This window comes from Symphodus melops (genome assembly GCF_947650265.1).
Source record: "Symphodus melops genome assembly, chromosome: 7".
In the NCBI taxonomy this organism is placed as follows: Eukaryota; Metazoa; Chordata; class Actinopteri; order Labriformes; family Labridae; genus Symphodus; species Symphodus melops.
The window spans coordinates 29,286,924-29,304,258 of NC_136697.1; the positions used below are offsets into that span (position 1 = coordinate 29,286,924).

Here is a 17,335-nt window from a genome sequence, read left to right on the forward strand (position 1 = left end):
GTTGTCATGGGAACAAAGGACAGGACGTGTACTCAGACAATATTTAGCATATTTATTAAAAAACTTGAAACTGTTAAAGTGCACAAAGTAAAAATTCCGGACTCACTGACACCTTTCAGCTGCTAACATGTAAAAAATGAATAATGACTGAGTAAAGACTTGTCAGCATCGTTATCTTGTTAAGACAAATATCAGTTCTGAGCTCTGATTGGCTGCTCGCTCAGTTTTTGGTCCCTTTTTGTTTTTTCTTTTTTAATGACAGTGAATCAGATGAAGAGAAGAAGAGTGATGTCACTGATGAAGTCACTAGAATGAACAACTTGAAATTAAATTTTCAGGTCTTGCAGGTTCTAACCACGCCCCCTACCAGTGATGTCACAAGTGATCAGAGAGTGACAGAGCTACCTCCTGCTCCTTAGATAGATGAGGAGTGGGAAGAGTCAGCGAGTCCCTGAGCAGCAGGTAAGTGGGCGGAGCTCCATGGGTCAAAGCAGAGGGCGGAGGGCAGTGAGTGTGCTTCAGTTTGAGCAGGAAGTCTCTGCTTCCTGAGTGGAACACTATTGGTCAGAGTCTAAGAAGAGAGAAAGAGAGGAGCCTGCACTGTGATAGGCTAAAAAACACCAACAGTTGTCTCTTTCATGTCCAGTTTTTAGAAACCTTTAGTATATATTTTAATGACGATGGTGTCACTGACCAGGAGGAGGCGCTGTGTGTACAGCTGCTCTGGTTCTTCTTGTTTCCTGGTTGGCAAGGAAACATGCCAGCGCTGCAACTCCGACTTCATCTCTGCAAGGCTGAACAGAACCGCTGGGTCGCCATGGCAACGGTTAATGAGCTTCACCAAACACTCCTTGTAGTGCAACCTGAGAGTGCAGATGTGTGGAGACTAAATACACAACAAACAAACCTGAACAGGTACACTGGTATAATCAGACTGATCTTACTGGCAGTATCCTCTGTACTCAGGGTGGGCGGGGCGTCCACATGGCTCCTCCCCCCTGCTGCCGTCATCTTTCAGCTCCAGAATCAAACACACGCCTTACAATAAACACACCAGTCAATCAAACAGGTTTGCACGCTCAGACTTCCTTATGTTCAGAAAGTCACCTCACCTGTCTGACTGTTGTCGTCAGGTGAGCTGCCATTGGCTGGTTCCAACCAAGTGGGAGACACCCTGTAATACTGAGAAACAACACACCGTCAGCCTGCTGCCAACATGGCTGCCACAGTAACAACCCTTCTACATCAGAGAAAAACAACTGATAGTATTTAGCAGCTGATGAAAACAAACTATCACATGTATTGATTCCTGATTGTAAGATTCCTAATGATTTGTGATCAGTCACAATCATGGCTAAAACGTGTCCATGTGTAAGAGTTTAAAACCTGAACCTGTTAAATTCTCACACTGGGATCAGATCTGAACTCTGTACCTGCTGACTCACAAAAACCTCTATCAAAACATTTCCTCCAAACACCCGAGCCCCCTTAGCATCTCGCGTATTCTTACCTGTAACAGCAGGTGGAGGCGGGGCACGGACCAGTCTCTCAAGTGGTACAGACAGTCTCGAGGGTGGTGGGCATGCAGACCTTTGCTAGCACAGTCAGCAGAAAAGCTACAAGCCTTAACATGACAATATGATACAATCAGACAAATTGGATTCACAGAAAGATTTCAGAGTAGAATCAGTAGAATCAGAGTAGAATCAGAGTAGAATCAGTTCAATCAGAGTAGAATCAGTAGAATCAGTTCAATCAGAGTAGAATCAGTAGAATCAGAGTAGAATCAGAGTAGAATCAGTAGAATCAGTAGAATCAGAGTAGAATCAGAGTAGAATCAGAGTAGAATCAGTAGAATCAGAGTAGAATCAGTAGAATCAGAGTAGAATCAGAGTAGAATCAGAGTAGAATCAGTAGAATCAGAGTAGAATCAGTAGAATCAGTAGAATCTGAGTAGAATCAGTAGAATCAGAGTAGAATCAGTAGAATCAGTAGAATCAGAGTAGAATCAGTAGAATCAGAGTAGAATCAGTAGAATCAGAGTAGAATCAGAGTAGAATCAGTAGAATCAGAGTAGAATCAGAGTAGAATCAGAGTAGAATCAGTAGAATCAGTAGAATCAGAAGAATCAGAGTAGAATCAGAGTAGAATCAGTAGAATCAGTAGAATCAGAGTAGAATCAGAGTAGAATCAGTAGAATCAGAGTAGAATCAGAGTAGAATCAGTAGAATCAGAGTAGAATCAGAGTAGAATCAGTAGAATCAGAGTAGAATCAGAGTAGAATCAGTAGAATCAGAGTAGAATCAGAGTAGAATCAGTAGAATCAGAGTAGAATCAGAGTAGAATCAGTAGAATCAGTAGAATCGGAGTAGAATCAGAGTAGAATCAGTACAATCAGAGTAGAATCAGTAGAATCAGTAGAATCAGAGTAGAATCAGAGTAGAATCAGTAGAATCAGAGTAGAATCAGAGTAGAATCAGTAGAATCAGTAGAATCAGAGTAGAATCAGAGTAGAATCAGTAGAATCAGAGTAGAATCAGAGTAGAATCAGAGTAGAATCAGTAGAATCAGAGTAGAATCAGTAGAATCAGAGTAGAATCAGAGTAGAATCAGTAGAATCAGAGTAGAATCAGAGTAGAATCAGAGTAGAATCAGTAGAATCAGAGTAGAATCAGTAGAATCAGAGTAGAATCAGAGTAGAATCAGTAGAATCAGAGTAGAATCAGTAGAATCAGAGTAGAATCAGAGTAGAATCAGAGTAGAATCAGTAGAATCAGAGTAGAATCAGTAGAATCAGTAGAATCAGAGTAGAATCAGAGTAGAATCAGTAGAATCAGAGTAGAATCAGTAGAATCAGACTCACTGATCCTAAGCTGAAGGTCCGGCTGCAGCCTCCACAGAACTGATGCTGACACTGAGAACAGGTGAAGTGAAGACAGCCTCCTTTAGAGACACTGAACACACACTGACAGCTGGGACACTCTGAGGACACACATGAAACGCACACACATGAAACACTGATTTCAGGCCTGTGGTCAGGAACAGTGCTCAGATCCAGGTGTGTTTGTGCGTACCAATGCTGTTGAAGCTGACCAGGGGGTTTGGGTTTTGGTCCAGATGCTGCTGCTGCTTCCAGACTCTAAACTGCTGACAGGACAATCCCTGGTGCTGAGGAGACCACTGCACACATGCACACGCACACACACATCTATTACAGAGAGTGTGTGAGTGTTTGAGTGTGTGTGTGTGTTTGTGTGTGTGTGACCTACAGGTGATCTGCACTGACAGCAGGTACTCTTCTTACAGCTAGGACAGTCCATCCTCAACCTGTCAGCTTCATGAAGCATGCCGAAGGAACACTGAAACACACACACACACACACACACACACACACACACACACACACACACACACACACACACACACACACACACACACACAGAGAGACACACACACACACACACACACACACACAAACACACACACACACACACACACACACACACACACACACACACACACACACAGAGAGACACACACACGCACAGTTGAGGTCACAGTCCCTCTGGGTTTGTTATCAGCTCGATAGGTGACGGGATGGTGCTGCCTTCAGCTCCTTAAACCCCTCCTCTGATGGCCCCGCCCACTCAGCAGCTCTAGAGGTGTAATGATGGAGTGAGGTCTTACATGAGCGCACCAGCGGAAGTTTGGCATCTCCTGCAGAGCTCGATCTCTGAGTTTCCTCTGAAAGAGTTCGTGGATCTGAGGCGGCAGGAAGTGACGTATCTGCACAAACACAAACCAACAGTTGAAACTCGGAGTCTCAGGTCAAGTCAGTGTTGAGGGGCGGAGTCAGGACTGTGGGAGCGGGCAGGAAGCTGGGTCAGGATCAGGAGCAAACACGTCTGCTCCAAGAGTAATCATTCTGATGCTGATGTGTTTACAACTGAAGATTCATTTTATGTAACACGAGTAAGTTATTAATATTTAACGTGACAGCGCTAATGTGAGCATGCTAATATCTGAACGAGAGGACGTGGAGTACAGAGCATCTGTAATATCAGCAGAGATCAAAAGGGAACTTTATTATTCCTTAATCTGTTTGCAAAGAGTTGAACTCTAAAGTCAGCAATCAGTGAAGTCTGTACATTATTACAATTCAGAATAATAATTGTGTCCCTTCAGGCGCACCGTAGATAAGCCTCAGAGTCTTCCTGTAGTCATAGTAACTGACAACGTCTGTGGTTGTCATAGTTACCGACAGACGAGCAGCAGCAGAAGAAGAAGAGGGTGTGTGTTCATGACTTCCTCAGGAGACGACAGGTTAGGACACGCCACACATCTCTGAAAGTTTAAAGCTCTGCTACTCCCAAACTGTTGGACATGTCTTTGTCTTCAATGTCTCAGTACGTCTTTAAACTAGAGCTGTGGAAAAGTGAGACAGCGTTTGTTATGATTTGATCTCATCTTCCTTCCTATTGGACGCACCGAGGTGATGTCAAAGGTTTGTGAAAAGGTTGAAACTTCACACAGACGTCGGCACAGAAACACAGAAACCTCCTCCACGTCCAGTATCCGCTCACCTGACCTCTGACCCCTCACCTGTGTGTCCAACAGGTTGAAGTAGTCCATCCCACTGTGACCTTTGACCTCTGGTCTGCCACACTGAGGACAAACCAGCTGATCGATGCTCTTCTCTTTAATGGCCGCTGAAAAAAACGCCTTAAAACACGTCTGACACAGGAAGCAGGAGCAATGAGTCATGGTGATGATCTACGAGAAATACAACCAGAGAAGAAGAAGAAACATTAGGTCATGGTGGCAATCTACGAGAAATAGAACAAGAGAAGAACAAAGTGAAGGCCATCTATTCTCTGATTGGCTGATTCTCACCTTGCTAAAAGATACCTGCTCTTGACAGATGGGGCAGCAGTGAGTCAGGAACTTGAAAGCTGATGAGAAATCTCTGGTGAGCTGGACCGCCTCTATGACATCATCAGGGCTGAAACTCCGCCCCTCCATGGTAATTAGAGACAGGAAGATGGCCACCTTGTCTGGGTGAAGACAAGCTACCATCTGATGGAGGGAAAGAGAAGGCGGAGGAAAAGGAGGAGATCAAATGAAAGACGGCATTTAGAGGCTGTAAAGATTTTGTCTCAATCCGTCCTGCAGGACAACCACGAAGATCGCCTCACTCGACGGAGAACACACAGATCCTCCTCTGGGATCCGCTGCCGTCATCATCTCATCTGCACGGAAACAAACTAAATATCTGGTTTCATGGTCGGATCTTTCCTCTCATTGATCGCAGACAAACGTTTACAAGTGAGGCTTAAGTATGTCTGGGCTTTAGAGAGTGTGTTTAATAAAGTTATTATTGTGAAACTGTGATCATATCTGCGTCTTGGGTTTTATGAGGGTAAAACCTATTTTGTTTTCTTTATTTGGGCCGCTGTGTACCGTATGTTTCTGTTTGAATTCTAGCAATATAACTGGTTAATAGAACTCATGATCAGGAAGATCAGTGTAAACACGGTCTAACATCAATTCAGCCACTGGCTCCTGGTGGGGAAATTAACTATTGCCGAGTTGTGCGTTTCAGACTATGATCCAGATGCTGCTGAGACCAGATCAGGCAGAGCTTAACTCGGTCTCGCCAAGGTAGACAATAGACCAGGTTAGGAGACCTGTGTTCAGTGTCTACCATCATGTGATCACACATGGTTACGCCGCCATCTCGATCCCTCCTGCTATCCTTCCTTTCTCTCTCTCTCACACACACACCAATTTGTTCATAATTTGTGTTCTGTACTTTAGTTTATAATAGTTATTTATTTGATTGAGTTTCATTGATTACCTTGACGTTTCTTTGTTTAATAAATTCTACTCTATAAAACCCAACATGAAATTCGACTGTGTATATGTAAACCCCATGGTACCCATGTGAGGCCTTCTACACCAGCACTATGGTGCCCATGTGAGGCCTTCTATACCAACACTATGGTGCCCATGTGAGGCCTTCTATACCAACACTATGGTGCCCATGTGAGGCCTTCTACACCAGCACTATGGTGCCCATGTGAGGCCTTCTATACCAACACTATGGTGCCCATGTGAGGCCTTCTACACCAGCACTATGGTACCCTGTGTGAGGCCTTCTATACCAGCACTATGGTACCCATGTGAGGCCTTCTATACCAACACTATGGTGCCCATGTGAGGCCTTCTACACCAGCACTATGGTGCCCTGTGTGAGGCCTTCTACACCAGCACTATGGTGCCCTGTGTGAGGCCTTCTATACCAACACTATGGTGCCCATGTGAGGCCTTCTATACCAACACTATGGTGCCCATGTGAGGCCTTCTATACCAACACTATGGTACCCATGTGAGGCCTTCTATACCAACACTATGGTGCCCTGTGTGAGGCCTTCTATACCAACACTATGGTACCCATGTGAGGCCTTCTACACCAGCACTATGGTGCCCATGTGAGGCCTTCTACACCAACACTATGGTGCCCATGTGAGGCCTTCTACACCAACACTATGGTGCCCATGTGAGGCCTTCTACACCAACACTATGGTGCCCATGTGAGGCCTTCTATACCAACACTATGGTGCCCATGTGAGGCCTTCTACACCAACACTATGGTGCCCATGTGAGGCCTTCTATACCAACACTATGGTGCCCTGTGTGAGGCCTTCTATACCAGCACTATGGTGCCCATGTGAGGCCTTCTATACCAGCACTATGGTGCCCATGTGAGGCCTTCTACACCAACACTATGGTACACATGTGAGGCCTTCTATACCAACACTATGGTACCCTGTGTGAGGCCTTCTACACCAACACTATGGTGCCCTGTGTGAGGCCTTCTATACCAACACTATGGTGCCCTGTGTGAGGCCTTCTATACCAACACTATGGTGCCCAGGTGAGGCCTTCTATACCAACACTATGGTGCCCATGTGAGGCCTTCTATACCAACACTATGGTGCCCTGTGTGAGGCCTTCTATACCAACAACAATGACTCACGATAGTCTGACTGACCTGTAGTCTGACTGACCTGTAGTCTGACTGACCTGTAGTCTGACTGACCTGTAGTCTGACCAACCTGTAGTCTGACTCACCTGTTTGAGTAAGCTGACCTGCAGACTGGCTCACCTGGCTATGGTCTGGTTGTCGGCTCTGATTTGGTCCAGAAGCTGGTCCTGACACCTCGTTTTGATCTGCAGTAAGTGTGTGAGTACCTGTGAGTTGTATAGTCCTCACAGGTGAGTCAGTGGGCTGCTCTCTGCCAGACTCCAGTCGCAGAGCTCCCATCATTCCACTAAGAGGGTCCACAGGGGGGACACCTGCAGACCAGAACCACATGTTACCCTATATGTTTCTGATCCTATCGGTACATTGTATCACATGACCTCTTTCTGTACAGCTCAGGCATGTCCTTACTCACCTGCAGAGGAGGATGGGCTTATGAAGGGGTTGTTGGTAAACTGAGGAGGAGCACTGAAGTCAATTCCAAGCAGCTCCTCAGTGTACGACCTCCTCACTCTCACCTCCCTGCTCTGCTCCCATTGGCTTTCTTCAACAGAGGGGGAGGGGCTTCATCAAAAACAAAAGCCTAATAACAACAGACTGTAAATAAAAATGAATGAAGCCTGACCGAGGTCCCTCATGGGTTCATGGGACAATTGGAGCCATTTTGAAAATGGTGGCTCTATCTTACTTTAGATCAATCTCAAAACAGACAAAGAGGCAGGGGGCGGGGCTTAAGCCTCCTAAAAAACAACACACACGTGTATGCATGGCTAGTCAGTCAGACCAGCCACGCCCCTTTATCTGGATAACTATCTGACTCTTATGTGTATTTAAATCATTGGATTAATGTTCGCTCCTGAGCCAAAGGAAGATTACCTCTCAGTCCACAGGAGGAGGTGATGGAGGAGGAGGAGTGCTGAAGGCTGCAGGAGGAGAAAACTAAATTGAACAATAGATATTACTTTTTGTATCCAAGAGGAAAAAATAATTGATCAATTGATTGAGTGATTATTGATTGACATGTTTCAATCTGTGAGGTTCCAGACAGACATTTCAAATGAGTGACAGGCGGTCAATGATCTCTATTACAGATGATGAACATCACTCACCTTCCAGCAGACTGGGGCACCTGCACACCTGCCGGGGGAAGGACGAGTACAGGATTTATGGCATAAAGAGGTGTGTCCTTCTGGAACGCCTGTTTCATCTCTGACACAAGCAGTGACAAGGTGGACACGCCCTGACAGGAAGTGACATATACAACACGATCAATACTTCCGTTCACTCAACATAAACAACATCATCAACACTGAAGGTTCTTCTTCTGGTGATGGAATGAATTCATGACTGCAGAGTATGGAAGAGGTCTATGTGTCAGTCCAGTGGATCTTTGATGGTGAAGGAGACTCGGTGTACACCTGTCTGACGTTAGGGTCCGAGAGTTAGGAGGACTCGTCTGATAAAGACTCGTCTGATGAAAACTCGTCTGATGAAGAGTCGTCTGATGAAGACTCGTCTGATGAAGACTCGTCTGATGAAGACTCGTCTGATGAAGAGTCGTCTGATAAAGACTCGTCTGATAAAGAGTCGTCTGATGAAGACTCGTCTGATAAAGAGTCGTCTGATAAAGACTCGTCTGATAAAGACTCGTCTGATGAAGACTCGTCTGATGAAGACTCGTCTGATGAAGAGTCGTCTGATGAAGACTCGTCTGATAAAGAGTCGTCTGATAAAGACTCGTCTGATAAAGACTCGTCTGATAAAGACTCGTCTGATGAAGACTCGTCTGATGAAGAGTCGTCTGATAAAGACTCGTCTGATGAAGAGTCGTCTGATGAAGAGTCGTCTGATAAAGACTCGTCTGATAAAGACTCGTCTGATGAAGACTCGTCTGATAAAGACTCGTCTGATAAAGACTCGTCTGATAAAGACTCGTCTGATGAAGAGTCGTCTGATGAAGAGTCGTCTGATAAAGACTCGTCTGATAAAGACTCGTCTGATGAAGAGTCGTCTGATGAAGAGTCGTCTGATAAAGACTCGTCTGATAAAGACTCGTCTGATAAAGACTCGTCTGATGAAGAGTCGTCTGATGAAGAGTCGTCTGATGAAGAGTCGTCTGATGAAGAGTCGTCTGATAAAGACTCGTCTGATAAAGACTCGTCTGATGAAGAGTCGTCTGATGAAGAGTCGTCTGATGAAGAGTCGTCTGATAAAGACTCGTCTGATAAAGACTCGTCTGATAAAGACTCGTCTGATGAAGAGTCGTCTGATGAAGAGTCGTCTGATAAAGACTCGTCTGATAAAGACTCGTCTGATGAAGACTCGTCTGATAAAGAGTCGTCTGATAAAGAGTCGTCTGATAAAGAGTCGTCTGATAAAGACTCGTCTGATGAAGAGTCGTCTGATAAAGAGTCGTCTGATAAAGACTCGTCTGATAAAGACTCGTCTGATGAAGACTCGTCTGATGAAGACTTGTAGGTTCCTTTGTCCACAAGGTGACTAGTAGGGATGATAAATCGTGATAAATCAAAACAGACGAGCCTCCTGATTGGCCATTGAAATAAAAACCATGCGAGCCCTAACTACACATCTGATACTGATATATCTTATATCTGATACTGATATATCTTATATCTGATACTGATATATCTTATATCTGATACTGATATATCTTATATCTGATACTGATATATCTTATCTGATACTGATATATCTTATCTGATACTGATATATCTTATATCTGATACTGATATATCTTATCTGATACTGATATATCTTATATCTGATACTGATATATCTTATATCTGATACTGATATATCTTATCTGATACTGATATATCTTATCTGATACTGATATATCTTATCTGATACTGATATATCTTATATCTGATACTGATATATCTTATCTGATACTGATATATCTTATCTGATACTGAGCATGCTCAGATGGTCTTACATAAGACCAGTTCCTCAGTCCGTCCAGGCTGATATTTCCTGAGGTGTCGACACTGGGACAGGCGGGGTTTATCACCATGGAGACAGAGGGACAGACGTAGCAGCGAGGTCGGGACAGGGGGTGGGTCTCATGAAGCCAGATGCAGACTGGAATATTATATACACTTCCTGTTGGACAAACAGGAAACAGACGAGACAAAATAAAAGCATCTTGCTGTGTCTCATGGACTCCTCTCTATATACTGAGTTTAATGCAGTGGACTATACTGTGCACCCAGTCACTCACTATACCATGTGGTTGGGATCCAGGGAATCCCTAAATATGTTCAAATCTTACTTGAAAAAATAGACTTTTTAAAGTGTGCCTGGAAAATAGCGTTTCATTTTCACTATGCTGCCACAAGGTGCCTTCATAAGGAAGCACGGTCTATCCACACTCCCTGCAACCACGACTCCACTGCTTCAAAGAAATCACAGACTGGATGGACCTGAACTTCTGTTTTCCCCACCGGACTCAACTTTATCTGTGAAGAACTTGGCCCACTGTCTTTGTTTGTGAAACATGGTACAAAACACAAGGAGAGTCTGAGTCTGTCAGACACTCACCTTCTAAGTGAACAGGAAGTGTCCCAGCCAAGTACACTAACCTCCTCTTCTCTTTGTTTGGAAAACCTATCGGTCAGAAGTGCTTATTAATAGACTGTCATAGGAAGTGAGTTAGCATGTTAGCTCCACGGGTTCTAACCTCTAAAAGTCTAAATGTGGATTTTGAATGTGTTTGTGTTTAAACTGAAATAAGGTCTGTGGTTAACACAAGCTGAAGAGATGTTGATGTTTTGTTAGACGAGATAAACTACGTTAGCTGAGACCTCCACTTGTGAATTTTAAAGTTTTTACACGAACTTTAAACGGCGGTTGCTAACGAGTAGCTAACTGAAACTACAGTGGTTGTCATGGAGACATTAAACGTCATCACGCCGGGAACTCTCTCATTAATGACAACCTCGAGTCATGTTGTAAATATTAGGTTGATAAACAACTTATTAAGCTAACGTTTAGCTAGCTTGTCAAAACCGCTGATTAGATCCATGAAGCATAACGGTCAAAATCAACTGACCGCGGTGTAGTTAGCTTGTAGCATAGCGTTAGCTTGTTACTTCTCTGGGCTGCATTAACTCTTCAGACTTCATATAAATGATGTTCATCTGTAAAGATTATCAGCTGAACTAAACAGCATCAGAAACGTGTGTTTGACACACAGATTATTTTCTGCAATCATCCAAAACACTAATATTCTGGTTAGAACTCATGGAGAAGCTACTTCCTGTTGGCCTACAAAAATAGGTCATCAGTTTTCCAGTATACACTTGTAGAGAAGTAGTTGGACACATTGGACCACAAATCGTCATCAGATAACACTATCAGACTGTCATATACACATATACATATATACATATATACAATCATAATCATTATAATATTTATATTCAAACTTACAGTAAAAGTCCTCATAAAGACGAAGGTCAGGAAAAAGTGAACAAACGGTCCGAACATCAGAGAGAGTCTCAGCAGGATATCTGTACTGACACTGTGGGGAGGAAGAGAGAGGTCATTCACACTGACACCAGTGATCCCACTCCTACCAGTACACACAGAACCTCTCCCAGCTGCTGCTGAAGCTCCGGGCCGCTGTGGCTCAGTTAGTAGAGTTGTTCGATCCCCAGCTCCTGCGAGCAACATGTTCGATGTGTCCATGGGCAAGACACTGCTGCGTTAGGAGTGTGTGAATGTGTGTGTGAATGTGTGTGGATGTGTGTGTGAATGTGTGTGTGAATGTGTGTGAATGTGTGTGAATGTGTGTGGATGTGTGTGTGAATGTGTGTGTGAATGTGTGTGTGAATGTGTGTGGATGTGTGTGTGAATGTGTGTGTGAATGTGTGTGAATGTGTGTGAATGTGTGTGAATGTGTGTGGATGTGTGTGTGAATGTGTGTGTGAATGTGTGTGAATGTGTGTGTGAATGTGTGTGAATGTGTGTGGATGTGTGTGGATGTGTGTGTGAATGTGTGTGTGAATGTGTGTGTGAATGTGTGTGAATGTGTGTGTGAATGTGTGTGTGAATGTGTGTGTGAATGTGTGTGTGAATGTGTGTGAATGTGTGTGTGAATGTGTGTGAATGTGTGTGTGAATGTGTGTGAATGTGTGTGTGAATGTGTGTGTGAATGTGTGTGGATGTGTGTGAATGTGTGTGGATGTGTGTGAATGTGTGTGTGAATGTGTGTGGATGTGTGTGAATGTGTGTGTGAATGTGTGTGTGAATGTGTGTGTGAATGTGTGTGTGAATGTGTGTGAATGTGTGTGGATGTGTGTGGATGTGTGTGAATGTGTGTGTGAATGTGTGTGAATGTGTGTGAATGTGTGTGGATGTGTGTGAATGTGTGTGTGAATGTGTGTGGATGTGTGTGAATGTGTGTGTGAATGTGTGTGTGAATGTGTGTGAATGTGTGTGTGAATGTGTGTGGATGTGTGTGAATGTGTGTGTGAATGTGTGTGAATGTGTGTGTGAATGTGTGTGTGAATGTGTGTGAATGTGTGTGGATGTGTGTGAATGTGTGTGTGAATGTGTGTGGATGTGTGTGTGAATGTGTGTGTGAATGTGTGTGAATGTGTGTGAATGTGTGTGAATGTGTGTGGATGTGTGTGTGAATGTGTGTGTGAATGTGTGTGAATGTGTGTGTGAATGTGTGTGAATGTGTGTGGATGTGTGTGTGAATGTGTGTGTGAATGTGTGTGAATGTGTGTGTGAATGTGTGTGAATGTGTGTGTGAATGTGTGTGTGAATGTGTGTGTGAATGTGTGTGTGAATGTGTGTGAATGTGTGTGTGAATGTGTGTGAATGTGTGTGTGAATGTGTGTGAATGTGTGTGTGAATGTGTGTGTGAATGTGTGTGGATGTGTGTGAATGTGTGTGGATGTGTGTGAATGTGTGTGTGAATGTGTGTGGATGTGTGTGAATGTGTGTGTGAATGTGTGTGTGAATGTGTGTGTGAATGTGTGTGTGAATGTGTGTGTGAATGTGTGTGAATGTGTGTGGATGTGTGTGAATGTGTGTGTGAATGTGTGTGGATGTGTGTGAATGTGTGTGTGAATGTGTGTGTGAATGTGTGTGAATGTGTGTGTGAATGTGTGTGGATGTGTGTGAATGTGTGTGTGAATGTGTGTGAATGTGTGTGAATGTGTGTGTGAATGTGTGTGTGAATGTGTGTGAATGTGTGTGGATGTGTGTGAATGTGTGTGAATGTGTGTGGATGTGTGTGAATGTGTGTGTGAATGTGTGTGTGAATGTGTGTGAATGTGTGTGAATGTGTGTGGATGTGTGTGTGAATGTATGTGAATGTGTGTGAATGTGTGTGAATGTGTGTGTGAATGTGTGTGAATGTGTGTGTGAATGTGTGTGTGAATGTGTGTGTGAATGTGTGTGAATGTGTGTGTGGATGTGTGTGAATGTGTGTGGATGTATGTGAATGTGTGTGGATGTGTGTGAATGTGTGTGGATGTATGTGAATGTGTGTGGATGTGTGTGAATGTGTGTGTGAATGTGTGTGAATGTGTGTGGATGTGTGTGAATGTGTGTGTGAATGTGTGTGTGAATGTGTGTGAATGTGTGTGGATGTGTGTGTGGATGTGTGTGGATGTGTGTGGATGTGTGTGAATGTGTGTGTGAATGTGTGTGAATGTGTGTGAATGTGTGTGAATGTGTGTGTGAATGTGTGTGAATGTGTGTGTGAATATGTGTGGATGTGTGTGTGAATGTGTGTGTGAATGTGTGTGAATGTGTGTGGATGTGTGTGGATGTGTGTGTGAATGTGTGTGTGAATGTGTGTGTGAATGTGTGTGAATGTGTGTGAATGTGTGTGAATGTGTGTGTGAATGTGTGTGAATGTGTGTGAATGTGTGTGAATGTGTGTGTGGATGTGTGTGAATGTGTGTGAATGTGTGTGAATGTGTGTGAATGTGTGTGAATGTGTGTGGATGTGTGTGTGAATGTGTGTGTGAATGTGTGTGAATGTGTGTGTGAATGTGTGTGAATGTGTGTGAATGTGTGTGAATGTGTGTGTGGATGTGTGTGTGAATGTGTGTGAATGTGTGTGTGAATGTGTGTGAATGTGTGTGAATGTGTGTGAATGTCTGTGGATGTGTGTGTGAATGTGTGTGTGAATGTGTGTGAATGTGTGTGTGAATGTGTGTGAATGTGTGTGGATGTGTGTGTGAATGTGTGTGAATGTGTGTGAATGTGTGTGAATGTGTGTGAATGTGTGTGAATGTGTGTGTGAATGTGTGTGTGAATGTGTGTGAATGTGTGTGTGAATGTGTGTGTGAATGTGTGTGTGAATGTGTGTGAATGTGTGTGAATGTGTGTGGATGTGTGTGAATGTGTGTGTGAATGTGCGTGGATGTGTGTGAATGTGTGTGGATGTGTGTGAATGTGTGTGTGAATGTGTGTGGATGTGTGTGAATGTGTGTGTGAATGTGTGTGTGAATGTGTGTGGATGTGTGTGAATGTGTGTGTGAATGTGTGTGGATGTGTGTGAATGTGTGTGTGAATGTGTGTGTGAATGTGTGTGAATGTGTGTGAATGTGTGTGGATGTGTGTGAATGTGTGTGGATGTGTGTGAATGTGTGTGTGAATGTGTGTGTGAATGTGTGTGAATGTGTGTGGATGTGTGTGAATGTGTGTGTGAATGTGTGTGAATGTGTGTGAATGTGTGTGAATGTGTGTGGATGTGTGTGAATGTGTGTGTGAATGTGTGTGAATGTGTGTGAATGTGTGTGTGAATGTGTGTGAATGTGTGTGAATGTGTGTGGATGTGTGTGAATGTGTGTGGATGTGTGTGAATGTGTGTGTGAATGTGTGTGGATGTGTGTGAATGTGTGTGTGAATGTGTGTGGATGTGTGTGAATGTGTGTGGATGTGTGTGAATGTGTGTGGATGTGTGTGAATGTGTGTGTGAATGTGTGTGGATGTGTGTGAATGTGTGTGGATGTGTGTGAATGTGTGTGTGAATGTGTGTGGATGTGTGTGAATGTGTGTGAATGTGTGTGGATGTGTGTGAATGTGTGTGGATGTGTGTGAATGTGTGTGTGAATGTGTGTGTGAATGTGTGTGGATGTGTGTGAATGTGTGTGGATGTGTGTGAATGTGTGTGTGAATGTGTGTGTGAATGTGTGTGGATGTGTGTGAATGTGTGTGGATGTGTGTGAATGTGTGTGTGAATGTGTGTGTGAATGTGTGTGGATGTGTGTGAATGTGTGTGTGAATGTGTGTGGATGTGTGTGAATGTGTGTGTGAATGTGTGTGAATGTGTGTGGATGTGTGTGTGAATGTGTGTGAATGTGTGTGAATGTGTGTGTGAATGTGTGTGGATGTGTGTGAATGTGTGTGTGAATGTGTGTGTGAATGTGTGTGGATGTGTGTGAATGTGTGTGTGAATGTGTGTGAATGTGTGTGGATGTGTGTGAATGTGTGTGTGAATGTGTGTGTGAATGTGTGTGTGAATGTGTGTGAATGTGTGTGGATGTGTGTGTGAATGTGTGTGGATGTGTGTGAATGTGTGTGTGAATGTGTGTGAATGTGTGTGAATGTGTGTGAATGTGTGTGAATGTGTGTGTGAATGTGTGAATGTGTGTGTGAATGTGTGTGAATGTGTGTGAATGTGTGTGAATGTGTGTGAATGTGTGTGGATGTGTGTGAATGTGTGTGTGAATGTGTGTGAATGTGTGTGTGAATGTGTGTGAATGTGTGTGAATGTGTGTGAATGTGTGTGAATGTGTGTGAATGTGTGTGAATGTGTGTGAATGTGTGTGAATGTGTGTGGATGTGTGTGAATGTGTGTGTGAATGTGTAAATGTGTGTGTGAATGTGTGTGAATGTGTGTGAATGTGTGTGAATGTGTGTGAATGTGTGTGAATGTGTGTGTGAATGTGTGTGTGAATGTGTGTGAATGTGTGTGAATGTGTGTGGATGTGTGTGAATGTGTGTGTGAATGTGTGTGAATGTGTGTGTGAATGTGTGTGAATGTGTGTGGATGTGTGTGGATGTGTGTGAATGTGTGTGAATGTGTGTGGATGTGTGTGAATGTGTGTGAATGTGTGTGGATGTGTGTGGATGTGTGTGAATGTGTGTGTGAATGTGTGTGAATGTGTGTGTGAATGTGTGTGAATGTGTGTGGATGTGTGTGAATGTGTGTGAATGTGTGTGTGAATGTGTGTGAATGTGTGTGTGAATGTGTGTGAATGTGTGTGAATGTGTGTGGATGTGTGTGGATGTGTGTGAATGTGTGTGTGAATGTGTGTGAATGTGTGTGGATGTGTGTGAATGTGTGTGAATGTGTGTGAATGTGTGTGAATGTGTGTGTGAATGTGTGTGTGAATGTGTGTGAATGTGTGTGAATGTGTGTGAATGTGTGTGGATGTGTGTGGATGTGTGTGAATGTGTGTGTGAATGTGTGTGTGAATGTGTGTGAATGTGTGTGAATGTGTGTGAATGTGTGTGGATGTGTGTGAATGTGTGTGTGAATGTGTGAATGTGTGTGTGAATGTGTGTGTGAATGTGTGTGAATGTGTGTGGATGTGTGTGAATGTGTGTGAATGTGTGTGAATGTGTGTGTGAATGTGTGTGTGAATGTGTGTGAATGTGTGTGAATGTGTGTGGATGTGTGTGGATGTGTGTGAATGTGTGTGTGAATGTGTGTGTGAATGTGTGTGAATGTGTGTGAATGTGTGTGGATGTGTGTGAATGTGTGTGTGAATGTGTGTGAATGTGTGTGGCGGCAGTAGCTCAGTCTGTAGGGACTTGGGTTGGGAACCGGAGGGTCGCCGGTTCAAGTCCCGGCACGGACCAAGTCCGGAAATTGGTCTGGTAGCTGGAGAGGTTCCAGTCCATTTCCTGAGCACTGCCGAGGTGCCCTTGAGCAAGGCACCGAACCCCAACAACTGCTCTGGAGCGCTCTCTGTGGGCAGCCCCCTCACTCTGAGACCTCTCCATTAATGCAGAGTGAAAAACCGAATTTCCCCTCGAGGGATTAATAAAGTATATGAAAAAAAAAAATATATATGTGTGAATGTGTGTGAATGTGTGTGAATGTGTGTGTGAATGTGTGTGTGAATGTGTGTGTGTGAATGTGTGTGAATGTGTGTGAATGTGTGTGTGTGAATGTGTGTGTGAATGTGTGTGAATGTGTGTGTGAATGTGTGTGTGAATGTGTGTGAATGTGTGTGTGTGAATGTGTGTGTGTGAATGTGTGTGTGAATGTGTGTGAATGTGTGTGTGAATGTG

The 17,335-nt window shown here is 43.8% G+C and overlaps 1 protein-coding gene across 3 annotated transcripts in view; it reads right to left on the reverse strand.

Annotated features, from left to right (window-relative positions):
- Positions 1–37: 37 nt before the first annotated feature.
- The window catches only part of LOC306827274 (E3 ubiquitin-protein ligase RNF31), a 21,064-nt gene continuing 3,766 nt past the window's right edge, over positions 38–17,335 (reverse strand). The window contains exons 2-19 of one of the 3 annotated variants that reach the window (XM_079348979.1): positions 11,498–11,588; positions 10,607–10,672; positions 10,002–10,168; positions 8,155–8,285; positions 7,922–7,968; positions 7,461–7,589; positions 7,169–7,359; positions 4,894–5,076; positions 4,603–4,773; positions 3,688–3,786; positions 3,270–3,359; positions 3,075–3,180; positions 2,864–2,982; positions 1,511–1,624; positions 1,113–1,182; positions 945–1,038; positions 695–863; positions 38–571 (exon numbers count right to left, since the gene is read on the reverse strand). In XM_079348979.1, coding sequence (XP_079205105.1) covers positions 416–571; positions 695–863; positions 945–1,038; positions 1,113–1,182; positions 1,511–1,624; positions 2,864–2,982; positions 3,075–3,180; positions 3,270–3,359; positions 3,688–3,786; positions 4,603–4,773; positions 4,894–5,076; positions 7,169–7,359; positions 7,461–7,589; positions 7,922–7,968; positions 8,155–8,285; positions 10,002–10,168; positions 10,607–10,672; positions 11,498–11,588 — 2,193 coding nt within the window. In that variant the 3' untranslated portion in view covers positions 38–415. Of the gene's footprint in view, positions 572–694; positions 864–944; positions 1,039–1,112; positions 1,183–1,510; positions 1,625–2,863; positions 2,983–3,074; positions 3,181–3,269; positions 3,360–3,687; positions 3,787–4,602; positions 4,774–4,893; positions 5,077–7,168; positions 7,360–7,460; positions 7,590–7,921; positions 7,969–8,154; positions 8,286–10,001; positions 10,169–10,606; positions 10,673–11,497; positions 11,589–17,335 lie in introns of those variants that run through there. The other 2 variants (XM_079348980.1, XM_079348981.1) reach the window with 2 other exon arrangements.